This window comes from Echinococcus granulosus (assembly GCF_000524195.1).
Source record: "Echinococcus granulosus chromosome Unknown EG_S00002, whole genome shotgun sequence".
NCBI classification, from domain to species: domain Eukaryota; kingdom Metazoa; phylum Platyhelminthes; class Cestoda; order Cyclophyllidea; family Taeniidae; genus Echinococcus; species Echinococcus granulosus.
In genome coordinates, this window is record NW_020170382.1 from 1,132,364 (window position 1) to 1,144,733 (window position 12,370).

At 40.0% G+C, this 12,370-nt stretch overlaps 1 protein-coding gene across 1 annotated transcript; it reads left to right on the top strand. All coding sequences in view use genetic code 11, as the record gives it.

Moving 5' to 3' along the window:
• Nucleotides 1-987: 987 nt before the first annotated feature.
• EGR_00499 (5-hydroxytryptamine receptor 1A) lies at nucleotides 988-3,888 on the top strand (the record flags this gene model as incomplete). The annotated part of the gene is made up of 2 exons (XM_024489748.1): nucleotides 988-1,623; nucleotides 3,211-3,888. 2 exons carry the CDS (start codon nucleotides 988-990, stop codon nucleotides 3,886-3,888), a joined length of 1,314 nt encoding a protein of 437 aa, XP_024355745.1.
• Between the last annotated feature and the right edge of the window lie 8,482 nt (nucleotides 3,889-12,370).

A 12,370-nucleotide genomic window follows, 5' to 3' on the forward strand; every position in this document is an offset into this window, starting at 1 on the left:
GATCCACGAATTCTCCACAAACTAAATCGCTGACACCGTATGTAATGGGCGAAGCTTCCTATCTTAGACCGCTAGGTCTTCAAGATAAAGTGGCTTTGATCACGATTGGGTCACCGGCGCCTCCAGAGGCGCGAATTTAAGATGTTGATTGGGGGGTTGTCACCTGAACTTTATTCGCCACACCGGTACCTGATTCGTTACTCTTCCACCAATCGGAGGACTCCTTTTCCCAAGGAAATATATAAAAACTGGAAATATGCCTATTAGAGAGAAATTTGTTTGGACCAATATGAAAGTAGCTACGTCAGACTAAAATTACTATACCCGAGGTGAGTACCAAGAGGAATATTGTATTTAAACTAAAGCTGGTTTTAATGAGTAAATATTTTAATATCTGCCCATTGTCATGAACGTTAACTTCGTGTCTTTCTTTCAGTTAGTAAATTTAGATCGGTTTTTTAGCAGGGATAATTCTTTCGACCTGCTGAAGGAAGTACCAGTAGGGCATTCCAGACTTTGTTAGACTATCGTATAATGCCAATTTCACAGTCTAAGTGATTATGAGATTATCCTACTTCAACTGTGATTATGCGGGAGTTTTTCGCCTCTCGAATAAAATCGAATAAATAATTTTATATGCACTTTATTTCAGTAAAACGCAGATTACAACTTTTGGTTGCTTTTTGGCAGAAGAGCATTAAATGGTAAATAAAATGGTGATTTTAATGTAATGGGCATACTGGTTTAGGGGAAAAGAAAGTGCTGTAAGTAGGGGGACTTTATAATGACGAACAGAGGACTAGCGTCGTAAAAGATTTTGTGGTTGGTTTGGAGAGGAATGCAGGGAGACATTCGAATGTAGTTGAGTGGGATGACGGATAAACTCCATCATGGACGTTAAAACAAGCAAGAAAAGTTGCAATACACACGCATCAGTAATTGTATTGTCATTGCCTTGCAGGGACGAAGCGCGAAAATCCCCTGAAAATGACTTTAATGACCAGCACTTTGACAGAGCAGATTCCTGCAATCATGATAATGCTGGGCATTTTCTGCAGCATCGGCTGCATCGGCAACACCATTGTGATTGTGATCTACTCTACCAAGCATGATCGTCTGACCTCCACCGTGTTCATCCTGGCTCTGGCGATGGTGGACTCTTTTGCCTGTGTCTGTCTCATGCCTCTCACCATTTACATTGAATCAGTAGAGTGGCGCATTCAGTCGGAGTTCCTGTGCAAGTTCTACTATGTCATCAACAACTCTTTCATTCCCTTCTCTTCTCTTCTCATTTCGGGTATTGCCTTTGATCGCTACTTCGCTATCTGTCATCCCTTCTCCAAGATCATCACCGTGAGTCGGGCTAAGCAAATCATTGTTGTAATGCTCTCATTAGCCCTCCTCCTCGGCGGTGTGTCTTCCATGACGATTGTGGTGTCGCTGATTCCCACCGCCAACACCTCTGCGCCAGAGTATGAATGTACGGAGACGCGAATGCTGAATACTACGAAGAGCCAAATGGCCATTTACCATATTGTTCAGGGCAGTCAGATCTCCAGCTACGTGCTTTGCATTCTTTCAGTGGTCATCCTCTATGTTCTTATCTTTCGATCAGTTCTTCTCGTACGTTTACACCCATTTAAAGATTATTTTTGAGACACTAGTCGAGTAAACAGAAATAAATAATTCATCTAATCCAATCCGGAAAAAATATGTTAAGAGTAGACATCACACAACAAATTTTTACGTATTATTTTCTAGCATAAGTAAATGAATCCTATGAAACTGTCCTTCATGGAGAATTTTACCTAATCTGATATTCATATGTCCCTTTTCCCACTAATTGATCAAATTCGAGTAACTCTGAAGTACGTTTATAAGAATATAAGAATATATAGGACTCAGAATGGATTTTGATCAAGGCGTTTTAAAAGTTAGTATCCACGCAAAACAGCGCTTTCATTTAGAGTCCTTTTATCATTTTTCCATATACTTTTTCGACCAAGGCGCTCTTCGCATAGATGAGATTTACATTGAGACTCAGTAGATTGAAGTATCAGGGTAGTCCTCCGTTGTACTCTGCAACAAGATAAATACGACTTCTCGAAATTCCACATATCTATAAACAAATGTAATTCCTATTGGTTTCTCTGGCCTACCACTTATTGTGAAATCGTCTGCAAAGTCACTTGTCTATATTAATATTTGATAAGACAAAGGATTTAGCCGAAATATCAGTTAGCGGATCTGGGATAAATAGCAAATGGTGGAACTTGAAGCAGTAGCACCAAGAGCACTTTATGACACCATTGAAATAAATGGATTCCTATCAATAATCTTCTTCACTTTCATCAGAAAGAGGAAGGATTATTGAATAACAAAATTGTCGATTTCAGATTCAAAGGTAAATCAATCATGTCCAATTTACGGGACACATTTTGCCATAACATCAGTTGACTGTCGAAAGCAGCTTCATTTACGAGGCCTGCGGAAGTCTTAAAGCGATCGCTGCGTCCTGTGGTATTTCCATTGCGCGGGCTTCTCCCCAAAAGATAGTGCATTTGCATGATTAAGGTGGTAAACAAACGCATTAAGTGTGTGCGTTCCCACATCGGTGTCGGTGTCACTGCGCGTCCTATTTGCCGTTTATTGACAGGTCAGATCGGCTTGAGGTCATGCCGAGGGCGCGCACCGCTGTCGCGGCTTTAAAATACGGCCATGTAGTACTTACTGTATGTTTAGCGCCGGACCGAGGGTGAAGCACAAAGCACTTTACCGCCATTCTTTTATTTCAAGAATGGCTTAGAAGAAATCGTAAACTGAAATTAAAATTTGAATATCACTTCCGACGCTGATGAGAAAACCTGATAAAATTCTTCAACTGGAGCGGTGTAATGAAACTGGTTTTACGCTGGAAATTTAGACACGAAGACATCTTGCTCGACTAACACTTAACTTAATCGAGGAAATTAGACATCACGTACTCACACAAAGATCAGTCTGTAGGCAAAGTGTAGTTGGATATCCCTTAATGCAGGGATCACTTTTTTAGCATAAGACTAGTTCGAATGTCTTGAAAATAATATCTGTTTTAATTTTTTTCCAAAATCATTGTTGTTTTTGGCAGTACTTTCATTGAAAGGACGAAAATGAATTCTTCTGGGTCATTTGATGCTATTCTAGCACGATGTTCTTGTATGATTTCTTCAGATGCGAGAACGGAGGAAACGACTGATGGGAAACAAACTGCAATCGCTTCCTCAATTCTCCGAAAGCACCAATTCAAATAACGCTGCCAAGGATGGAGATCTGAGACCTCCGCTATCAGTCACAATTCAGCAAAGAGGTTTGCCCCCAAATCCCAAAAAATTGAGCTTGAATCTCACGACGACTCTACCTGGTGTTGTGGAGGAAAGACCGAACGAAAAGAACGAACAGAATCTGGTCTTAGAGATTTGGAAGAACCGGCTTAATGCCACAGAGGAGAATCCAGCCCCTACTGCAATAGGCAGGAAGGCAAGTGCACCGGTGCTAAAACAAAGAAAGATCTCCTTCCTAGACAAACCTAAGAGGTGGGTGGGTAGGAACAAACAAGAGCGTCAGCAGAACCGACGCATCTCGTTGCGCGGGTTCAAAGGGACTTTCGTGCTCCAGAACATGAAGACAGCGGCCATGCTCTTTGTTGTGGCCATTGTCTACATTATCGCCCTGATCCCTGCCATGCTTATGGCAATTGGCGTGGTTGAAATGTACCTGCCTATCTTCTACATGTACTATGTGAATAATGCCATAAACCCGATTATATACTGTTTCATGAATCCGACTTTTCGAGAAGATGTACAAAACTTTTTCACCTCACGATTCCGTAATTTTCACAAGGCCCATTAAGAACAATAAAATCTTTTGTTTTCTTTACACACTTCTGATTTATAACTGAGTGAAGGATAGATGTCGGAGTAAAAGCAAGTTCAAGAAGTCTCAAGTAAATGATCAGAGTGTTGCTGACTATTCGTGTATGACCAGGATTTGCTGCAGGTACCTAGGGGAATAGAACTTGTGAGTCTCTTCCGCGCCTCATGTTTATCGTTAAGTCTTTGGTAGAAATACTAACTCTGTTTAATTAAAAAATTTATATAAAATATTCCCTCATAAAAAATGACCTAAAAGAAGGAAAATTTTTCGTTTCTAAATAACTGATGCACCAGCCCCTGCAAAATTTTGTTTTTTACCCTAAATAGAGAGTTTGAGAATGAAGCCTCAAATCGACATTTCACAGATTTGCACAAGTTTTTTTCAATTGAATTAAGACAGGAGTAAATTTTACTTGGTAATTTGCAGAACCGCTACTCTAGGACAGTATTTTTGAGAACTTCATTGGAAACTTGACCTGTACTCTTCTGAACGGTAAGGCGTGATTTCGGTAGTAGTAAGATTAAGTAATCCCAAGAGGCAACCTAAAAATAAAGGGTTTGCTAGGAAAGCTTGCATATTTTCCAGTTTTGTCAAAGGCCCAATTACACCAGAAGGAGAGATTTTGCAAAATTTAGGCATGAACAAATTGTGCATCATTTTCAAGCAGCCATGTGATATTTTTCTTGCCTTTCCGACCAGTTATGCATAAAACAAATGAAAATGACTGCTTTGTTGAAGGAAAGAAACAATAAACCTGTGGTTTCTTACAGACTGAACCAGTTAACATGAAATTTACTACTGGATGCCTAAAAGGAAGATAAAACAGACCAAGAAGCACAATATTCTAAGGTTTATCACTCAAATTTCTGCTATCCGGGTTGCATACTAGTGTCAAAGCGGTTTCACTAGGACGGATTTAAATAAATTCCTGGCAACTGCAGCCTCGCTGGTTGACGGTGTCTTAAGACTCCAAGCTTATCGCTGAATGGTCATGACTGAATCCTGCGTATCGTGGGCCCCTTCTAAATCAGTCATAGTGGTAAGTGAAGGCCACGGAGAGCCAAAAATTCCGTTAAAATGGGTGGACACGCCACTGCTTGACAAAACTGAAATGGGAATATGTAGCCTCGTTGACAGTGGAAGATCGGAATTAAAACAGACTTCAGTAATTAAAAGTAGCCAAATTTTGTGAATGAAGAATATTACGAGGCCAAAATACTCGGGCATAATATGTATTGTCGACGTGTACTAGGACTTGTAGCTACTCACATAGCCCAAAGGCCAGACCTCTAGCAAGGACACGTTAGCGAAGCCCCTCAATGGTCCTCCACCAAAACTGAGAAATAAGCAAACAAATAACATATTACGCAGTCGTTCTCTTTTGGGTGCCATCCCCGACGTCCCCCTTTGTCAACCCCCCACGTCAGCTATCACTTCGTAACTGATACTGTAAGGAAGACATACACCTACCAACTACGTCAGTCATCGATATTTCATGCAGAGAATACTTGGCCTAACGTCTCCGATCTCTTTTGATAATTAGAATGAACCGGGAGTTTTGTCTTGTATGGAAACTGGTTTCGGGGATGGGGGATGTGCTGGCCAGCCACGAGAACACTAACCAAAAAGAAGAGTCACATAACAAGGGACAGGGTTTAACATAGTTTAATGGGAATGAAACTTTGTGTTCATTTCTCCTTGCCACCTCTTTCTCACTTCAGTGATGTTTGGCCATATCTGTCTAGGTTCCATCTAGATGGTAGAGAAGTAGAGTAGGTATCGCATGTTTGCATAAATGATATCTTCATTCAGGTACCTTTTACAACTTCGTGATTAACTTTTCCAGATGTTTTACGGCCACGGCTAGTGTCACTTCGGTTGTTGGTAGCCTTCATACAGACGAAAAACTGGGATAATTGCCAAAGTTTGACATTATTCTTATGCCTCTTGGTGATTGTAATATATTCTCCCATTCTTATAATATGCACTTCTTTCGCCTCGCCAAGGTTTATCACCCAGCAGTATAAATCAGAGGATTTTTTGCCTTAAGAGTGCGTTCGTTTTCCACTGCCACCTCTGTAACGCCCTCGAGACTTCTCAAGACATAATATTGGGGCAGAATATGTGTTATTGAGGTGCAGTAGTGCTTCGAGCTACTAGCATAACCCGGAGGCCAGGCCGTCGGAAGGAGGTGCACTGATGGAGCTCTCCAATGGTATGCTACCAAAACCTAGGGTTAAACAAACAGTTAATGTATTAGGTATTGATATCCATCAAAACGCATCATTAGTGACTACAGCATTAGTAAGTAAAGTTGCTGATGTTTTCAGAATTCAAAATAAAATTTTTATCTCTAACAACGACTTTTTGTGTGGAAAAGTCGTAGTTATTTTACAATTCCAACTTTTCGCTAGGAATTTAGTACGTTCTTAGAAGCAAATACGTTTGATCTGTCAGGTGCTTATGTGGTATTTCGAACTTTGTGTCGTGGTTTACTCAGAAACATGTTACATGGTGCAAAAGCTGCTCTTTTAAATCCTTGTTAAATTTTACGACTTCCCCTTATTATATCAATGGTTGTATTTATCAAAGCAGAAGAATCGTGAAGTGACGAAATTTATTAGCATGGATAACAAAAGTGTACAAGTCAGTCAAGGCTACCTTTATGCTCTGTCTGAGCCTTAATTCCATCGTAAAAATATCTCCAACAAGCATAAATATCTGGGGAAAATACCATCTTCAGTGGTTAGACGAAAGGTGAGGGGTATCAATGCGATAGTTAACTCTGGCTCTTGTGGGTTGACACAACACTTCTTTGGCCGAAATATTATATAGACATGATATTTACAAGCAGAGAATTACACAATTTTAAGCGAATTTTGATGGTCCACCAACTCTATGTATGATACAATTTGGACAAGAGTGAAGACTGGACACCTTTTTGTAAATAAGCAAGAATTTTGCGAACAGATGGCGAAGTGAGAATTCGTGTTCACCTTTTTCCCAAGCATGAGTATGCGATTATGTCGTCTTTCCAGATGAATGTCGCCGAAATGCCACTTTGACTGTGCACTTACAGAAAGGGGATAATAACCAAAAAGCAATTTGAGCCCCCATGGTTATTGCGTCAGAGCCTGAGGCTTCAAAAATGTCCCACAATAGAATACTTGCCAAGTTTATGTGACTTGCACATAAACACAGGGTTGTCGCAGAATACCCTAAAGCACTGCTGAAATACGACACTTGCTGGGACCGAACACAGGACTACGCGAGTTGAGTTTGTTTTTCTACCACTTTTACTAGTAGTCTCTCAAATGACTTCGGATTCTAAATTGCCTCGGACAGTGTAAGGGTGTCAGCGTTGAGCAACTCACTCCAAAAGGACAGCCTTATTTTGTTGACTGGGTATCATGCCCAAACATCAGAGGCAAAAGGTGCTTACTGTGAGCAGTCGCATTTGTAAGCCTTGCTCTGATTTCAGATTTCGCGTAATAGCCGAAATGAAGCAAGATCAGCTTTTTAAAAGTCCAAAAGTTCTCTAGAAATGATAATTCGTAGAATCTGCATAAAACTATTAAATCATTTATTTAGTCTTTCAATGATAAATGCATCACGATCATGATCACCCCGCACTGAATTTTTAAACAGCTTGTGCTATTACCGATTTGAGGTAAAAAACGACTTGCTATCATGCTTGATGTCGTGATGGCGGAGCGTTTTGTTTGCGTACCTATCAAGTAGGAAGGGAGGCTAACAAGCAGATGAGCTTCTGCGTAAATTAAAACGCGATTGACTTCGGATGAAAAACAACCTCTCTTATTCCACAGTAACTTAATCGAATTTACATGTCATTGGTGCTCCCCCAAATAAGCAACTAGGCACGTTCATTTCCAAGACACGCACTGCTTCATCCATCATCCCCATAAGAATGCGCCTTCCCCTTTATGTGTGAATGTGGTGCACAGTGGGTACAGGTGCTCATTACGAAATGCTCACTAGCTTAAGGACCAGCCAGTCAACAGGTATGGCAGACATCTATCTATTACCTATTCATCCATCTACTCGATACTACCACAAACAACTTAAAGATTTGGAAAAAAATTCCTGTGCTACTTTTCTTCCTCTTTCTTCTTCTTTTTCTTCCGAGACACAGAGGTGACAAATTAATCAGTGAATGGGAGAAAAGATGGTCCTATTCTGATTTGCAAAAGACAGTGGCACCCTTCAACTATACTGAACCTTTTCAAGGGAAGAGATTCAATTTGAGGATACCTTTTAGTAGGAGGGGTGGAGGGAGTTAGGGATACTATTTCACCTAGTCCTTTGCCATCAGCGGACATTTTCCCAGGCGACAGTTATTACTAGCACCTAGCCTTGGACTATCGTGTGCAGTACAAACGGTTAAAAGGCAAATTTGGCTTAGAAACGGAAGTGACCGGGCTTAGATCGTTTGCTGTCAGAGGCAAAGGCTTCTATCATTGCGGAATAAACAGTCTTGTGTCTAATTCAGAATCAACCAGTTTACAGACTGCGAAAAATTGTTTCAAAAATAAGATTCTTGAGTAAGTTTTCGCACTTTTCTATTTTTGTTTTAAACAAAAGCGCTAGTCTGTTTATTTGCTTGTTTACCTTATTTCAAATACTAAAATTATATCTGCAGTTATTTAACAGTAATATATGTCTCAACGCCTTACCGTCGGATGCCTTTTGGTACTCCTTAAGATGCATTCAAGAAAGTTAGTTTTGAGCATTTGAACCAGGAGTATTCGATAAATGAACAGATTCTCTAACGGAAAAAACAGCTGTTGTTTCCGGCAAAGAAAACGTTACAAACCCTCTAGCTAGGTGACGAACTTGCCTCCTGTGGCGAATGTGCATTGCAGAGTTCCTAAATGCTTTTTTTCCAGCACGTGTTAGTTCCCTTAAAGCAGAATCCAAAAAAATTATAAGGTGCTTAAAAATTTCCCCTTTACTTTAACTATCGCAAAGATCTAACCAGTGTATTCTAAACTTAATATAGTACAACTTCATTTGGATGAGCATTCCGACTTTATCAGTGGATCAAATTTCTATTCTGCAAAGATAATAAAGAATGAAACTACATGTTCCTCCTCCCTTTCGTTAGTTCATTGCAGTCAATGCAAAGTTAGCTCTTGCTAACAGTGATAAGTTGTGAGCAGCTAAAGGCCTGTGATAGGTTTTCCACCGTTTGCACGCAAACCTTATTGAGGTGGATCATCGTACATTCATGACAGTTGCCGACTACCCCCAGGAGTTGAGTCCTTCTAGGTATGATGTACTGCCTGATTCGTCCATTGCAGCAGAGCTTAGGCATATAGGGCAAAATGAAGCTACTATACATGCATTGATAGCAGAAGCAAAAAGGCTTCACTAAGGATAGTCATTCTGATCTGATGTATTTTTTACGAAAGCAATTTGTCCTGCGTGATACTGATTCGACATTGGAGTTTTATCACTACAAAAATAGAATTCCCCTAATTTGGCTACTGTCTACTTTCCTTTTTATAAAAGATGCAAAGCCTTATTTCCTACCATTAAGTGCTTCAACATTGGGACAAATTTTGTTGCTCTCTGATTCTAGGTAGTCAAGAGAGGTCCGTGAATCCAATGATTGCGTTTGCAGCAATTACAAAATGCTTTTAAGTGTCAAATAGGCGAGTGCTTTCCCTTGGATTCACGTCTGACTATCGACTGACTGCGCGAGTTTTATAACCAGTAAATTTGAATGAAGTCACCAAAGGACGTTTGGGGAAGGAGTGTCCGATAGATACCCTCAGCACTTTGTTGTTCCATCGTTGAGTAACTACTTCCAAATGAGATAAAGAGAAATCTCTCCTTTGCTTGTGCTAATAGTGATCTTGTCGGATCAGGATTGTCAGGTCTGACTCTATTCCTTTACTATGCACTAGGCGTTACTGCGAGCATATAGACTAAATGAAGTCTGAAAAAATAACAACTGCATCCTAATTTTGCACTCAAAATCTGGAAAATGTTTTTAGTTTTTTAGGTTACTGGTTCATTTAACAACATCTCCCTCATTTTTTACAATTTTTATGACATTTATTGTCAACATTTCATTCTGGAAATGACATCTTCAATTTGCATACATTTCTTACCTCGATCCTGGTCCCTTTTCAGAGGCAAGTCTTATTAACTCAAAAGTACCCTTGTCACAAGCACACAGAGGGGCTCGGAGACCACTCGCATGCCCAATAAAAGTAAAGCCAACATGGCTAATAGAAGAGTTAAACAATATGAAGAGCTCGCAATCGGTGCAGTCATCCCTTGATATATCCTTACTCTCTTTCAAAGTGCAAACCTTGGCGTCCGATTTGGTCACTCTTCCACTGTGGCAATCACAAGGTATTTGACAGCTTTAAAATCACTGAAAAGACCAATCTTTAAATTTATCTCAGTTGCAAAATGCATTGCTAAAGATCATCTGCCTGTTGATCATCACCACGACGTTCCCGTCCCACTTAAAGCATACACAAAAATACTCTTCACCATCACTCGCGACCTCAAGCTTGATTGCAAGTTGTTCTTTTTGCCTCAGATTACTTTAATCGGTAGTAACACGTATTGCTTAAAAATGCAGGGTGTAGGATGGTCATGACTCCGATGCATCTATCTTTCAGTGGGTCATCAATAGAATCAAATTACTTATTAGAAGCATTGCAATTGCTATGCAGGGTATCGGAGGAGATGCTCATTTTAGTGGCTATTAAGCAGACAGGAAAGTGCAGCAACACATCGTATCCATGCTTTGTAATTTGTCCACGTAAACAATTACAAATTTCCGTACCCCATAAGCTGCAGCAAGCCATTTCAATGAGCCATTCCGACAACCACACGGATCCTTCTGAGTCATAAGATATTTCTGAAATCATCGCAATTCTTTCAAGCGTTTTGCAGAACCTTGAGAATGCAAATACAGTTCATTCAAGTACCATCCCTTTGGCATTTGAAGACTACTTAATGCAACAAAATGAGATTTCATTTAGGCTAGAGTTCCTTAATTGCTACAGTAGGACCCAAAGTTTCCAGTGACGATTGTAAGATAGCCTTTTCTTTTTCTACTTGTGCACCTGTCTTGGTACTCGAGCATAACTGCATTCGTTGCAGATACGCTGGCATTATTCTTCTGAAGTGACATTTACACCAAAGCCTTTTATATCAAAAAAGTAAAATCACGGATTTTTGTATGTGAAGGGGCGTATAAAACGCGGGACATCATAAAATCGCCTTCACAAATCCTTTATTATAGTCGCGCTCTAATGACAACTTGATGGCTCTGTCACAGTCGCTTCGGTTTGTAAAATGGTGCAATTTAATTTACACCTTCGTGATGCGGTTAAAACTTGTTTAAATAAATAAAACAGTAATCAGGTAGAATAAGCGATGTCAGTACAATGTGAAAATGACTGTTTAACGCCGATAAAAATAGATAATAATGAACCAAAGTGACTTCTGCTACAAATAAAATCTGATTGTGCTGGAGTAACTAGTGTGAAATTGCTCAGTCCCATCTTTAGATCCGGCCGTATCAAACTTTTTGCTTGTTAGGACTGCAGGAACACTGGTATTGCAAAGGAAGCCGCGTGCGCCTAGAAGTTATAAATCTCAGAAAGTACTAACGCAATCGCATTTGTTGTTCTGAAAGACGACAATCTACAAGGAGGATGAAATGCATTTGTATGAAAGGAAGGATAATTCATTTGATTCGTGCTTGCTTCACCAGTAATAGAAAATGAAATGGAGGGTGATACGAACAAAAATTGCAAAGAAAAATGACCAAATTTGAGGAATAAAACTTTTAAAAAAAATCCAGTAGCAGAAGTGCTTGCCTGCCAAATTTATTGGCACCTGTTTGACTCCATCACAAAAAAGGGTGAACAGCGTGAGTTTGAATTTTCATTGTATCAAACACAGACATCGAAGCAGTGGGCGTGAAGTCTGAAAGTTGACGCAATTTCTGCGAATACTTAAACGAGTGTCGTAATCTCGGAGACCATCTGGGTGTATTAAGTTGGCGAAGATTTGGTTGCGGAGAGGACCATGGAATCACCATGGAATTACCGTCCTTCTGGTAGGAAGCGAGACCCTGATCGATTGAATGCGAATCTGGTCCCTTGGTTTTGAGACAAAAGTCAAGGTTTCAAAATTGACGTAGTAAATGCATTAAACGAATCCTATTTTTTTTGAAAATATTAGATTGTTTTCCATTGTCACTTCCACCGACTAATAAACAAATCTGTTTTCAATAAAAACTACCCCTTTGCCTATTTCCACGCCATACTATGTGCCATTTGGGGCAGATAGCAGGTCTGATGCAAACCGTCTGATATTTTTCTATCCATCATAGGAATGAACTACTTTTACCCAAACCTTTTAGGGGGGTGCAGTTTCCAAAAGTATTTCTTATGATGGTTGTGTT